The 12,685-nt window shown below is 41.8% G+C and overlaps 1 protein-coding gene across 2 annotated transcripts in view; it reads left to right on the top strand.

Moving 5' to 3' along the window:
• Positions 1-12,685, top strand: part of ATP10B (ATPase phospholipid transporting 10B (putative)) — a 187,407-nt gene that overhangs the window by 76,428 nt on the left and 98,294 nt on the right. For both annotated transcript variants that reach the window (XM_069969699.1, XM_069969710.1), the window contains exon 2: positions 11,299-11,571. In XM_069969699.1, coding sequence (XP_069825800.1) covers positions 11,309-11,571 — 263 coding nt within the window. In that variant the 5' untranslated portion in view covers positions 11,299-11,308. The remainder of the gene's footprint in view (positions 1-11,298; positions 11,572-12,685) is intronic.

The raw sequence follows: 12,685 nt of genomic DNA, 5'->3' as shown, positions 1-12,685 counted from the left end.
ATACATAATATCTACCTACTGGGGGGCAGAGCATACTGGCAGCACCCATCTACTTACTGGAGGCCAGACAAAAACCTAAAAGAGCAACTAAGAAGGGTATTACCATTGGTGGCACTTTTGGTGGGAATGAGATGAAAATAATTTTGGAAATGGGACAAAATCTAAAATGTTTTTCTAACACATTATGCGGATACAAGTCATGGATGGGAGAAGTATTAATGACAGTCTGTGTTGGATGGAGAAAAAACAGAACAAGAACGTCAATCATCAGAGAATATGCCCCCTGTCAGTCACTGGATGTAACTGTATATAATCACTTATACAGTCTGCATAGTCTGTGTATCTAGCTATTTATGGTCACAGCATGGGGTGATATTGATCTCCATATGAGGTGGTATATTCAGTAACAGTTGGGAGGTAATATTTAGCCACTATGTTATGCTTTGTGGTCACAGTCTGGCGGTATTATACGTTCCTTGTACACTTTTGTTGTTGGTCTTGCTGTTCAGTATGAAGATATTTAGTAACTGTCTGATGGTCATGGTATGGCTGGATTCTGTGCGCTTGTATTGTTGGTAATATTTGTCTTGGTATACTGGATTTGATGGTAATATTTATGGTGACAGCTGGGACCAGGGCTTCAGCAGCCCTGCAATTCCCTGGCACCGAATGTGAAAAAGGCATGTGTATATATTTTCAATTATTTATTTTGTTATCTAGTTATTAAAGTTATGTAATTTTTTTAAAGGAGTATTATATAAAAAAAAATAAATAAATAAGACCCACTGATCAGATGACAACCGAGCAAATGCCTAATCTAAAAAAAAAAAAAAAAAAAAAAAAAAAATCATGTGTTGGCAGCATATTTCCCTTTGTAAATGGGGGATGTGATGTTAATGTTTTATTATTTTTTGAATCGCACCGGTGGTGGTGGTGGTGGTGGGTAGTGGTGGTGGTGGGTAGTGGTTGGTAGTAGATCTTCAAAGCTTAGTGATAGAACACCTTTTCTTGGCTATATCAGTGGGCGACTTAAAATATGCTTTTGCTACTCTAGTCCTATGTCTAACTAGCCTAACCAAGGATGACCTGTCTCTCCAACACTAAACACAGAATCTGTAATTCTTCATAATGCATAATGTTTTACATTTTTCTATCTGAAGTGCTATCATACATATCTTGTTAATATGTCAAAATTAGCCTTAAAATATCATACCCAGCCAGTCTAGTCATTGTACTAATAAATTCTGGCCTTTTTTTTTTTTTTTTTTAATTCTCTCCTTGTGTAATTTTAATTTGACTTCAAATCTGCAGGCAGAACCATTCCTATATTACATGTAAATAATGAAAGCCGGAAAACATAATAGTATAGCTGTCACCTGAGGCTTTCCTATAGATTTTCAAATACTGTAGTGTTAATAAGAAAATAAGCCCCCTTCTAGATTTAATATAACTTTATTGTCTTTGAGGAAGCTGTGCATGAGAATCCCTACTGTACTGCATATTGAAATCCATTTGATTCTAGAAATACTATAATATGGCAAAAACAAACAAAAAAAAAAACGTCTCATTGGTTTAAATTTTCTTGATTAAAATGTTAATCAGGAAGTGCTGCAGACAAACAGACCAATTCATGTAATAGAAACCTATTACAAACAAGCTTAGATTATAGATGGGGATTAAACAGGGTTAAATCATTGTTAACCAGATGTCTCCTTTAAATAATACAAATTGGGCATCAGGACGCCCCTTACACATCTTTTTTGTCTGGCGTTTTTCAGGCCCAAAAAAAATGTGTTCGTGTTTTTGACTTGTATGAATTATCTTTTTTGTGATTCAGGTTTTTGTGTGCTGAACTCCCCCCCCCCCCCCCCCCCCCCCCCCCCTGCCATCACATGACCTAGCTGCTGGACCACAAAAGGTGACAAAAACGCCAGGAAAAAAAGGCCATACCGCAGCAATGGCGTTTTTGAGACAACCAAAACAATTCCATTGAAGTGTATGGGAGAAAAAAAGCCACAGTTTGCCAACAATATGGCAATACCCTTAGCATGCTGTGTTTAGGAAAAACTGCCACAGGGCCTCAAAAACACACACAAAAAAACATGGGGGAGATTTATCAAACTGGTGTAAGAGTGCAAACACACAAAATGCATCCGCAGCGGATTTCTCACTCTGAATTCGCAGCGAAATCCGCTGTAGATACTTGCCTATTCACTTCACTTCAAAGGGCTGACATACTCGCAGCGAGATTGCCATCCTGCTGCCAGTATGTCAAACTAAGCACCATTGTCCCCGCGGCCCGGGAAGATACTGTACTGGGTCCCCGTTCTTGCATGCATTAGGGTCTCCCGGCGGTCAGCCAATCGGTGTCCTCCGCCACAGGGGTTAATGGCGCTTAGTCTGACATACTCTCAGCGGGATGACAATCCCGCTGCGAGTACATCAGCCTATTGAAGTGAATTCCAGATAAGTTGTGTGTGTGTTTGTACCCTAAAGTAGAATTGGCTCAGTTGCCGCTAGCAACCAATCAGATCCCACCTTTCATTTTTCAAATAAACTGTGAAGAATGAAAAGTGGAATCTGATTGGTTGATGGGTGCAACTAAGACCATTCTACTTTACACCAGTTTGATAAATCTTCCCTCATGTGTGTAAGGCATATCATAAACTTCCATTGACTTTCAGCTACTGGCTGCTGGAGTTTAAAAAAAAAAAAAGCCATGACGCTTTTATTGGAGTTTTTCTGAGATTTTAAGGCATTGTGTAGCCAGCCTCATTGTACTGACCCCCAGAATAGAGACTGCATGGCAATGCAACTACAGGAGCATAGGCCCTGCCCTCTGTGATTACCGGGTTCCATTGAGAGAAAGGGGTTTCATTTAGAAGGCTAAGGTAAGGCTGGGTTCACACGTATTCTGCTCAGTATTTGGTAGACATTTTAGTCAGTGTTTTCTAGCCAACGCCTAGAGTAGGTAAAACAGAGAGGCAAATCCTTCCATTCAATAGTGTTAGTTCCACTCTTAGTATTACACTGTGACTTAACCTGCTGTGCGCCTGTTCCAGTTTTAGTTTTAGGTCACATCTGGGAGCAAAGCCTAAATACCCTTTAGGTTTTTACCTTTTATCCCATTCTAGAATGTGTAAACTGGACTTGTACTGCTAGAAGGTACTAAGTCCATCCCAAGTGAGGAAAGCAGCTGGCCCAGCAGACTAGGTGGTAACAGCATCAGACTGACTACGCCTGTGCCATGGACACTACGGAAATACAGTATTGTCTAAACACAGAATACCAGGTGGGGTGGCCTCAAAGCATTCACGCACATGATGGCCAATATCTGTACAATGTTGCAATGACATCCTGCAACCATGCAGGTGTGGTTTTATCCATACACAATGACTGCAACTGGCCACTGCCCCCACTTGTCTTAGAAGGTGTACTTCTTGGTAAAGGAAGGACCAGGTAAGGCTCCTGCCCCTCAGACAACCATCTTTATTAGAAAGTGCCAAATACTGGTTGTTGACAGATTAGCACTATATGCCCTAGCCCTTAAAGATTCAGGAAGGGCAGGTATGTGCCATCTAAGGGCCATACCCAGGAGGGGCAACAACAGTGGCAGGAAGTGAGCAAACAAAAGTGGCTGAGAATGACCGGTATGACAGCGCAGTGAGTGGGCATAGACATGGTGGGAAGTAAGAGGATACAGGAAGGACGCACCCCTGGCATTTACAATACATATTTACTGTACATGTTTAAAGCTAATGTGTTTTTTGTTTTTACTTTTTTGGTGTTTCTCATTTCCTAAATTGTTACCTAAATTGAGAATAATCTTGAAATCTTGCAGTGTTCACACTCACCACTGTGCCTCTTAATAGACTGACTTTCCTGTTCTTTTGAGATCATAGACAAGATTACAATAAAGGTATCGCCTCCTTCCTCGTTCCTGCATACTGACCTCTGCCCAAGTCACGGCATGCAAAACTCTGCCACAGCAGTCAGTGAGTCATGTACTATTATTATTCTGCTATATTCATTTGGCCGCTGTAATACATAATCTTTAATCTGCTGTCCACATTGAATTAAAAAAATAAAATCAGAAAATCAATTAAAAAAAAAAATCTTAGAGAATACAAAAACATTCCAGGTGATACATTCCCATTTAAAGGCATCTTATTTGGAGGAGAGGATTATGGCTAAGATTCTGTAGACTTTGCGTCAATACGAGGATCGAGACTTTGCATTCTGGGGTTATTGTAGGGTGAGTGGCGGTTTTACAGGTTTAAGAAGAAATTATTAACTTTTAATGTCTTGTAAGGTTGGAGCAAGAAACCCTAGTAGTAGTAATATTATCATCTCTGGTAAGTGTTAATAATATCCGCCCAAATTCCTGTTCTACATTAAGGTCAATAGTGAGCGGCAGATTACAGAGGATGTGTCAGCAGGAATCCACATGGAAAGCCGCCTGTTCTGCATAAGTAATGATGCACTAATATCAGTGAGGCATAGTGTATAGATGTAATGGGAACACAAACCATATAATTCTACTACCAGTCCATACAGTATGTGGCAGGGCTGTAGCTGACATTTATTGACTGTAACATGATAATGAATTAGGCTAAGTATACAGTCAGTAGTTCTTTAGGGCAAAGAAATTTATGAGCCACAATGTGAGGACAATGTCTTCTGTGTTAGACCAAGTCCAGCTATACTTGGTCGCTTTGTGTTGTTTTTTTTGTTGTTGTTTCGTTTTTGTGTTGTTTTTTCCCAATCTTTTTTTTTATAAATTGAGATTTGACAACCTTCTTTTAAGGATAAACCATCATTTTTTTTTACTGATGTGGGGTCTGATATCCTGATAAAGGGCCTTTCCAAGAATTGGATACAGTTGCTGTACCACGGTCCACGCATACATATGTGCTCTGCTCTGCTGTGCTGTGCAGTGTACTTCATTCTGATAATCAGGGTACTAGGTGCTAGGGAGACTCCATTTCTACAATGGTAAATTTCATTGCAGCTTCCTGTTATATTGTACCCTGTAGTAATGTAGTTTATGCACCCTGATGTTAAAGGCAGTGGCGTAGCGGCCGTGGTCGCGACCAGGCCCATGGCCCCCCTCCCTACCTCCACTGCGTCGGCCCGCCGCTCCACTGCGCCGGCCCGCCACTCCCCTCCCTACCTCCACTGCGCTGGCCCGACGCTCTGCTCTCCCAGGCCCCCGGCCGATGCTACGCTCCCTGGGGGTGTCCCCGGGATTTCCCGGCAGCACACGCACCAGGGAGCGGTGTACGCTGGGGCAATTACTTCCGGGTCAGGAAGCGCGTCACTCCCTGTGCCGGAAGTAACAGCCTCGGCCTACACAGCTCCCTGGTGCGTGGGATGCCGGGCAATCCCGGGGACACCCCCAGGGAGCGTAGCAACGTCCGGGGGCCAGTCCAACTACAGAAGACCACAGAAGAAGACATGAGAGAAGGGAGTTTTTTTTTTTTTTAATCTGCTTGACAAGAGGGGAATGTATAAGGGGACAACACATTGGGGGCATCTATATGGGGGGCAACATAAGGGAGGCATCAAAATGGAAGGCATGTATAAGGGCACAGCACAGGGTAGGGCATCTACAAGGGGGGTATCTATATGGGGGCATGTGTAAGGGGAAAACACAGGGGGGACAACACGAGGGGGGCATCTATAAGGGGACAACACAGGGGGTCACCACAGGGGGCCATCTATGGGGGGGCAACATAACGGGGCCACCTATAATGGGAGGCAACATAAGGGGGGCATCTATAAGGGGGACAACACAGGGGGCATCTAAAAGAGGGGCAGAGGGGGACAACAAAGGGGGCATCTGTAAGGGGGGGGATACACAAAGGGGGCCATCTATAAGAGGGAATGCACAGAGATATGCAGTCTGTAAGGGACACTACACAGAGGGGGGCATCTATAAGGGGGACTACACTGAGAGGGGCTCACAAGGAGATGCACATGGGGCCATCTCTATAAAAGATTGAACAAGGGGCCATCTCTACACAGAGGGGCACATATACTGTAAGGGGGTCACATAGTGTCAGGACTACCCACTAAATGAGGGTGTAAAGGGGCCAATACAGATGTGCAGTTAGTATAGTGATGAGGATGGTGCCAGAGTGAGGAGACTAATATGTCTGTATGGCAGATTCTGTGGATTCGTGGCTCGGAGAAGTTCTCATAACGGCACAGGATGGATGGAGAAGATGATGAAAAGGAAAGAACTCCGATCAGAGAAGACGTCCCCCTGTAAGTCATCTGATTTACTGTAACTGCACTGTGATGTATATGGTGTATAGAACCTGTGTAGAGCTGGGTACCTCTATATGATTGGATGAGGTGATAGTGATCTGTGTACAGTGGTTTTTGGTTATTAGCAGCAGTGACATTGGTCAGTATGTGGCAGTGTTAGTCAGTATGTGGCGGTGTTATTTGTTACTTGTAATCTGGTACAGTATTTTATTGGAGTCAGTATACAGGTTTTGGTCAGTAACAATATTGTGGTGACGGTAGTGGTTGTGGTGGCAATATTTGCCCCTTGTATACTGGTTGGTATTATTGGTCAGTATACAGGATTTGGTCTGTAACAGTATGGCAGTAATATGTATGGTGATATTTCCTTCCTATATACTGGTATTATTGGTAATATTGGTCTTTATCTATCTATCTATCTATCTATCTATCTATCACATCGCTTGGTCATGGAAGGGGGGGGGCCAAGTTGAACTCTTGCACCAGGGCCCAAGGGACATTAGCTACGCCCCTGGTTAAAGGGGTTATCCAGTGCTACAAAAACATGGCCAATTTCTTTCAGAGACCACACGACTCTTGTCTCCAGTTCAGGTGCGGTTTGCAATTGAGCTCCATTCACTTCCTTGGAACTGAGCAGCAAAACCCCGCCCAAGCTGGAGACAAGAGTGGTGCTGTCTCTGGAAGAAAGTGGCCATTTTTTTGTAGCGCTGGATAACCCCTTTAACTGCCAGCTCTTGACTATGGAGCCAGAGTCTATAATTTCATGATGGATAATAGACAACTTCCGGTGTCTGGTAATGTTTTAGTGAGAGAGGGCAAGACAGAAGACAGTATTTATTATCTACTACTTCTAATTCCCTTCATCTAGCCAGGAGTAACCACCCACGACATGGGAAAACTGGGCGATAAATTAATAACAATGGTGCTTTATTTGTATCAGCCATACCTGCTATTTCAATAGCAGATTGTGGGATACTTTCAGCCCCATCCCTGTGTCACCTGGAAACACCGCTCAGTAATCCTACAGCTTACTTAGATGGGGACAGAAATATAGTAACCCCCCCCATGCTTCCGGATGTGCTACTAGCCAGCCCTGGCCAATATCAGCACCCAGGTAAGTACCGACGGGTGCTGTATCTTACCCTTTAACTGTATCAGGAGTGCATACAATTAAATGGGCCGCTGTGTTTGACAGGACAAGGAGCCTTTGGCTGCCAACCCGTCAACCACTCTTCTGGCTAGGTGATTATACAGAAAATACTTGGTCTAACCCTACACTTTAGATATGTATAATTTCCTTTTTTGCCACATGTTGCTCCTTTTGTGCTTATTCTCACCACAGACTACAGTTCCCATCATGCATTGCTGCTGTGTACTCTGCCATTTACCTCTGTATCTCCCTGGCTATTTCCACTGTGAGACGGAAGCTTCAAATATGTGGAGCTATCCTTATCAAATTTTTTGAGACCCCTTTCTCAAGCCTTTTGTGTGCTTCACAGTGTGCTCCCTCACTGCTGAGCCTCCGTAAATTGTTTGGGCTGGCCATTGAAGTTAGCATCGGTCTGCTGCTGCTGCACATGGGGCCATGCGCAGCCGACTGTCGCTGACATGGTCTGGATTTTTCAACATGTTTAAAGACCACGATCAGCAGACTTTGTGCATGTAAGTTGATCATAATCTTTTAACATGTCCTATTGCACCAAACAATTATTGGCTGATTTGCCAAGTACCTGATGAAGGCTCTATGAGATAACACTGTGCCGAAATGCATTGTTTATTAAATACATTTTTAAGCTATGCATGTTTATGTCCTATTCTCATTTAGCGGCATACATGTGTTTTTATTTTATATTTTTGGCTGGTTAACTTTTCGCCTTGTGAAGAAGTCCTGTTTTATCTGCCTGGTCCGGGTCGATGTCCCTGCTTGATTTGCACACTCTCTGGTGACTGGATAACTAGTAGTGGTCCTCGGAGAGCTGCACCACATTTTATCCATGCGCTTTGTAGAGTTGTGCCTATAATATTGCACAACCACATGAGGTGAGTGGGATCATTCACTACTGTGCATGAGCACGTTCATTTGTTTGACCTAGCAAACCGGGAAGCGCCTGTCCATTTTCTATTTTCACAGATATTCAAAAGGCTCACACTCCTATACCTCCTAGTCCTGCAACTGAGCATGTGCGACCAGCAAGCTGAGGCTAAACTACAGGTCACAACCTTGGGTGACCTGCTATAAAAATTTGGGCTGGTAGGGGAGTAGTAATTTGGAAGAGAATATTTAATTCTAGTATATTGAGGATTTTTACTTTATACCACACATTGAAAGGATGTTAACTTCTGTATACTTCCCGCTCAGCACACTGATTGGCTAAGCGGGACGTCAGGATGCAGGGAGCCCCCAAAGCAAGGTGAAGCGTGGACTGGTTAGGTACACACCTGGCCAGTAAGGCATTTGCAGCGGATTTCGCTGTAAACTCACAGCGTGAAATCTGCTGCGGATCTGTATTTTTCAAACAAAATCAGGAGTGGAACTAATGGCAAAATTATAATGTGTTTTCAACCCACTCCTAGTTTGGGTTGAAAAAAGACTGACAGAAATACTAAGTGTGAACATAGCCTCAAGTTAAGGAAAACTGTCTTTGTTGCCCATAGCAACCAACCACACCTGCTATGGGCACCAACTACAGTTTTGGTTTTAGATAGCCTTGATAAATGAGGAAAAGTTGCATAACTTTGCATTATACAGCTATTAAATGTAATTAGCATCCCCTTTGTATTGTAGAATATTATAATGTTAATATGAGTGGGGCCTAAGCAACAGCTCTAATTTGAGGAGTAATATTTCAGTCCTGTGTATTGTTCTGTAATGGCCAGCTGAAGTCTAATTATAGATATTGTATTCATCTGTTCGCTTTTCTGTGCCGATGTTTTTAATTGATTTGCATAGGTCGGTGAACCCTCAATTATTTCTGGAATGGTACGTAATGGGGAAATTTGCTAGAGGAGCAGAATATGCACTGATGTTTATATTAAATCCATTATGACATCAGGTGTATTCACTGAACAATAAATCACGGAACAGCAGAAGACCATGTAGTGCGACCGTGAAAAGCTATTATTAGTCGGAAACTGCCAGAAAGTGATTTATGAGCTCAGCTGTCACAGATGAAGAAGGGGTATTAACTCCTGTTTATCGGAAATTACAAGTTTTATTCCACGTAATGAAATCGAGTAAATGGTAACACCTAAAATAAAAGCAAAAGAATGAAACACCTGTAATGTCCTTGATGTGTCCTCTTCTGTCAATCTTAGTAGAGGAGGCAGTCACTCATACTGGTAAATCTGTGTGGTGTGCAGCGGTGTATCCTATATGGTGTGTCCTGCAAATGCATTGCTTATCACTAAACCTCTTACTAACAGTATATCTGCTAGGGCTGGGACTGAAATACTTAAAGGGACTGTTCACGCTTGGAAAACATGGCCGCTTTCTTCCAATAATTGAACCACTGTTCTCTGTTTCTGTGTGGGTTTTGCAGATTAGTTCCATTGAAGTGAATAGAGCTGAATTGTAATACCACACACAACAGGACAGAGGTGGTGCTGTTTTTGCAAGAGAGTAGCTCTGTTCTGTGGTCACAAGTTACTGTTTAAAGGGGTTATCCAGTGTTAGGAAAAACATGTCCACTTACTTCCAGAGACGACACAACTCTTGTCTCAGGTGTGGTTTGCAGCTAAGTTTTATGCTGGGTTTACACGGAGCGATACTTCTCCCGATTAACGATTTTGAAGTAACGATTTTTTATTTGTAACGATCAGCGTTTAGACAGAAAGATATATCGTACAAAAAATCGTTTTGCCATCGCTTAAGCCTATCTCGCACATAAGTTAAATCGGTGAACGACTGTTTACACGGAACGATCTGCAAATTTTTTGCCAACGACGATTTGAGAACATGTTTAAAGATCAAAATGAACGATTTCTCGCTCGTCGTTTGATCGTTCGTTGCGTTTACACATACAATTTTCGTTCGAATTCGATCGTTATCGTGCAAATTTGCACGATAATCGTTCTGTGTAAACGCAGCATTATTCACTTCAATGTAAGTGAGCTGCAAACCCCCCACTCAAACCGGAGACAAAAGCCATGTTGTTTCTGCAGAAAGTGTCCATCTTTTTCTAAAACTGTATAATCCCTTTAAATTACAAATGTACAGTATATAACTTTCTGACACCAGTGTGAAAGAAAAGAATGTTCATCGGAGTACCTCTTTAGGTGTGAATATGACACATGCAGAACATGTATGATCATGCAGAAAACAAATACCTTCTAATCATACATTACTAACAGGACTTACAACATCCCGGCGTCCATTAATTGTAATACAACTAATGTTGTATACTTGGGAGCGTGCTTACAGTGCAAAGTTCAGTATGTAGGTTGCACAGGAAACCTGCTTAAACAAAGGATCAGATGGCACATGTCGTGCGTGAGCAATAATAATGTCAATATGCCGGCTTGCTTGAGGTATTTCAGAGACTGTCAAGCTGGGGATTTAACTATCAAGACTGACAGGTACAGAGAAGACTGCAGAACCACTAAGAGGAGGGTACGGGCCAACAAATGTTAGAGAGTTATTGAAATTTCATACTTGCAAGGAGACAGTCCAATGGCTCCAACAAGACATGGCTTTCTTATTGATTAATGTTTGGTCTTTCCCAGTGGATTCTCTTTATGTGATGGTGGGTGGAGAATGATATTATATGTCTAATAATATTAGGGTTAGAGGCAATAAGTATTCCAAATAATCCTCAATCATGAATCCTGTCCAACAACATGATAGAAAAGTGAGGCTATTGTGGATATTTATGGAGATGTGCTACTATTAGCTGACTTTATCTATCTTGAAAGATTAAAACAGAATGTTGCTTGACATACTCCACTGAACCATACTTTTTTAGGCGTGCAATGATAATATAGCCTGTGTACTGTGTAACTCTATGGTTTGTCTTTTTTGTTTCTCAGCATTTTACCCATGGATTCAAGCTTTTACCGCTTTAAACGCAATTTACTAAGAGATTCCTCTTCATCCTCTTCTGAAAGAACTCCTCTCCTTCCCCCCAAGAAAAAGGGTCCGATTTACGACTTGAACAAGCAGCGGGTGGTGTTTGCCAATAACAAAAAATGGGAGGGCGACTGCAAGAGAGTTTCCAGGTTTTATGTCGGAAACAAAGTTCAAACTACCAAATATTCTTTTTTAACATTTCTGCCAAAGAACCTATTTGAACAGTTTTATAGGTAAGAACATTGATAACCTACAGAGAGAGCCTCCGAATTGTTAATATTGGCTGATGATTCACTTTGACTTGAAGAAAATGTGCCTATACTATAACGTCTCAGCTAATCATTAAACATTGTTATGAGAATAAGTCATCTGTAAACTACTCTAATATTAAAGTTTAGTTTTTATAATTTTTAGTTATTTTTAACTATGTGACAATCTCTGTTTTCTGCAGATAACTTCCAGCTTTTTGTAGACTTGACTATCCTTTTTTTAGGATAACGTATCAACATTATACACACAGGGGGGATTTATCAAACTGGTGTAAAGTGAAACTGGCTCAGTTGCCCCTAGCAACCAATCAGATTCCACCTTTGATTTTCCGGAGTCTGTGAGGAATGAAAGGTGGAATCTCACTGGTTGCTAGGGGCAACTGGGCCAATTCTACTTTACACCATGTTTGATAAATCTCCCCCACAGATTCTGGGATATATTATACTCAGTAACACCTATTTACCTATTCATTTGAGTCATATGGCCCTATTCCACGGAACGATTATCGTTCATAAACTCGCTCAAACGACCGCTCGTTAAAAATCAATAAACGACTATTTTTTGCGAACGATTACACATTCAATCTAGTGGTAATGTGAACGATAACGATTATTTTGCGGTCGTTACATGATCGTTAAAACGTTCGCCAGGATTTTTAGACCTACTTTTTAGACACATTTTACGAACGATTTAACGATTTCTAATTCAACAAAACGATTAGCGAATTATCGTTGGAAACGACAAACGATTTTTTTTCAACATGTTGAAAAACTTTTGAGAACGATTCAACGACCATTTTGCTCGAGTCGTTCGATCGTTTTCATCAATTCAACGGAACGATTATCGTTAACGAGCGGTCGTTTGAGCGAGTTTATGAACGATAATCGTTCCGTGGAATAGGGCCAATAGTAAAGTGCGCAGGCAGAGAGCTGCGCTACATGCTTACATTATATTCCCAAATCTAAGGGCCCTATTCCACCGGACGATTATCGTTAGCATAATCGTTAACGATTAACGATCTCAAACGACCGCTATTGCGAAAGACCTGAAAATGTTCACTCATTTCCATGGAACGAT

The sequence above is a fragment of the Dendropsophus ebraccatus genome, chromosome 1 (genome assembly GCF_027789765.1).
Source record: "Dendropsophus ebraccatus isolate aDenEbr1 chromosome 1, aDenEbr1.pat, whole genome shotgun sequence".
NCBI lineage: Eukaryota > Metazoa > Chordata > Amphibia > Anura > Hylidae > Dendropsophus > Dendropsophus ebraccatus.
Note: the sequence above shows the minus strand (reverse complement) of the source record. Positions and strands in the feature narration are given on the sequence as shown.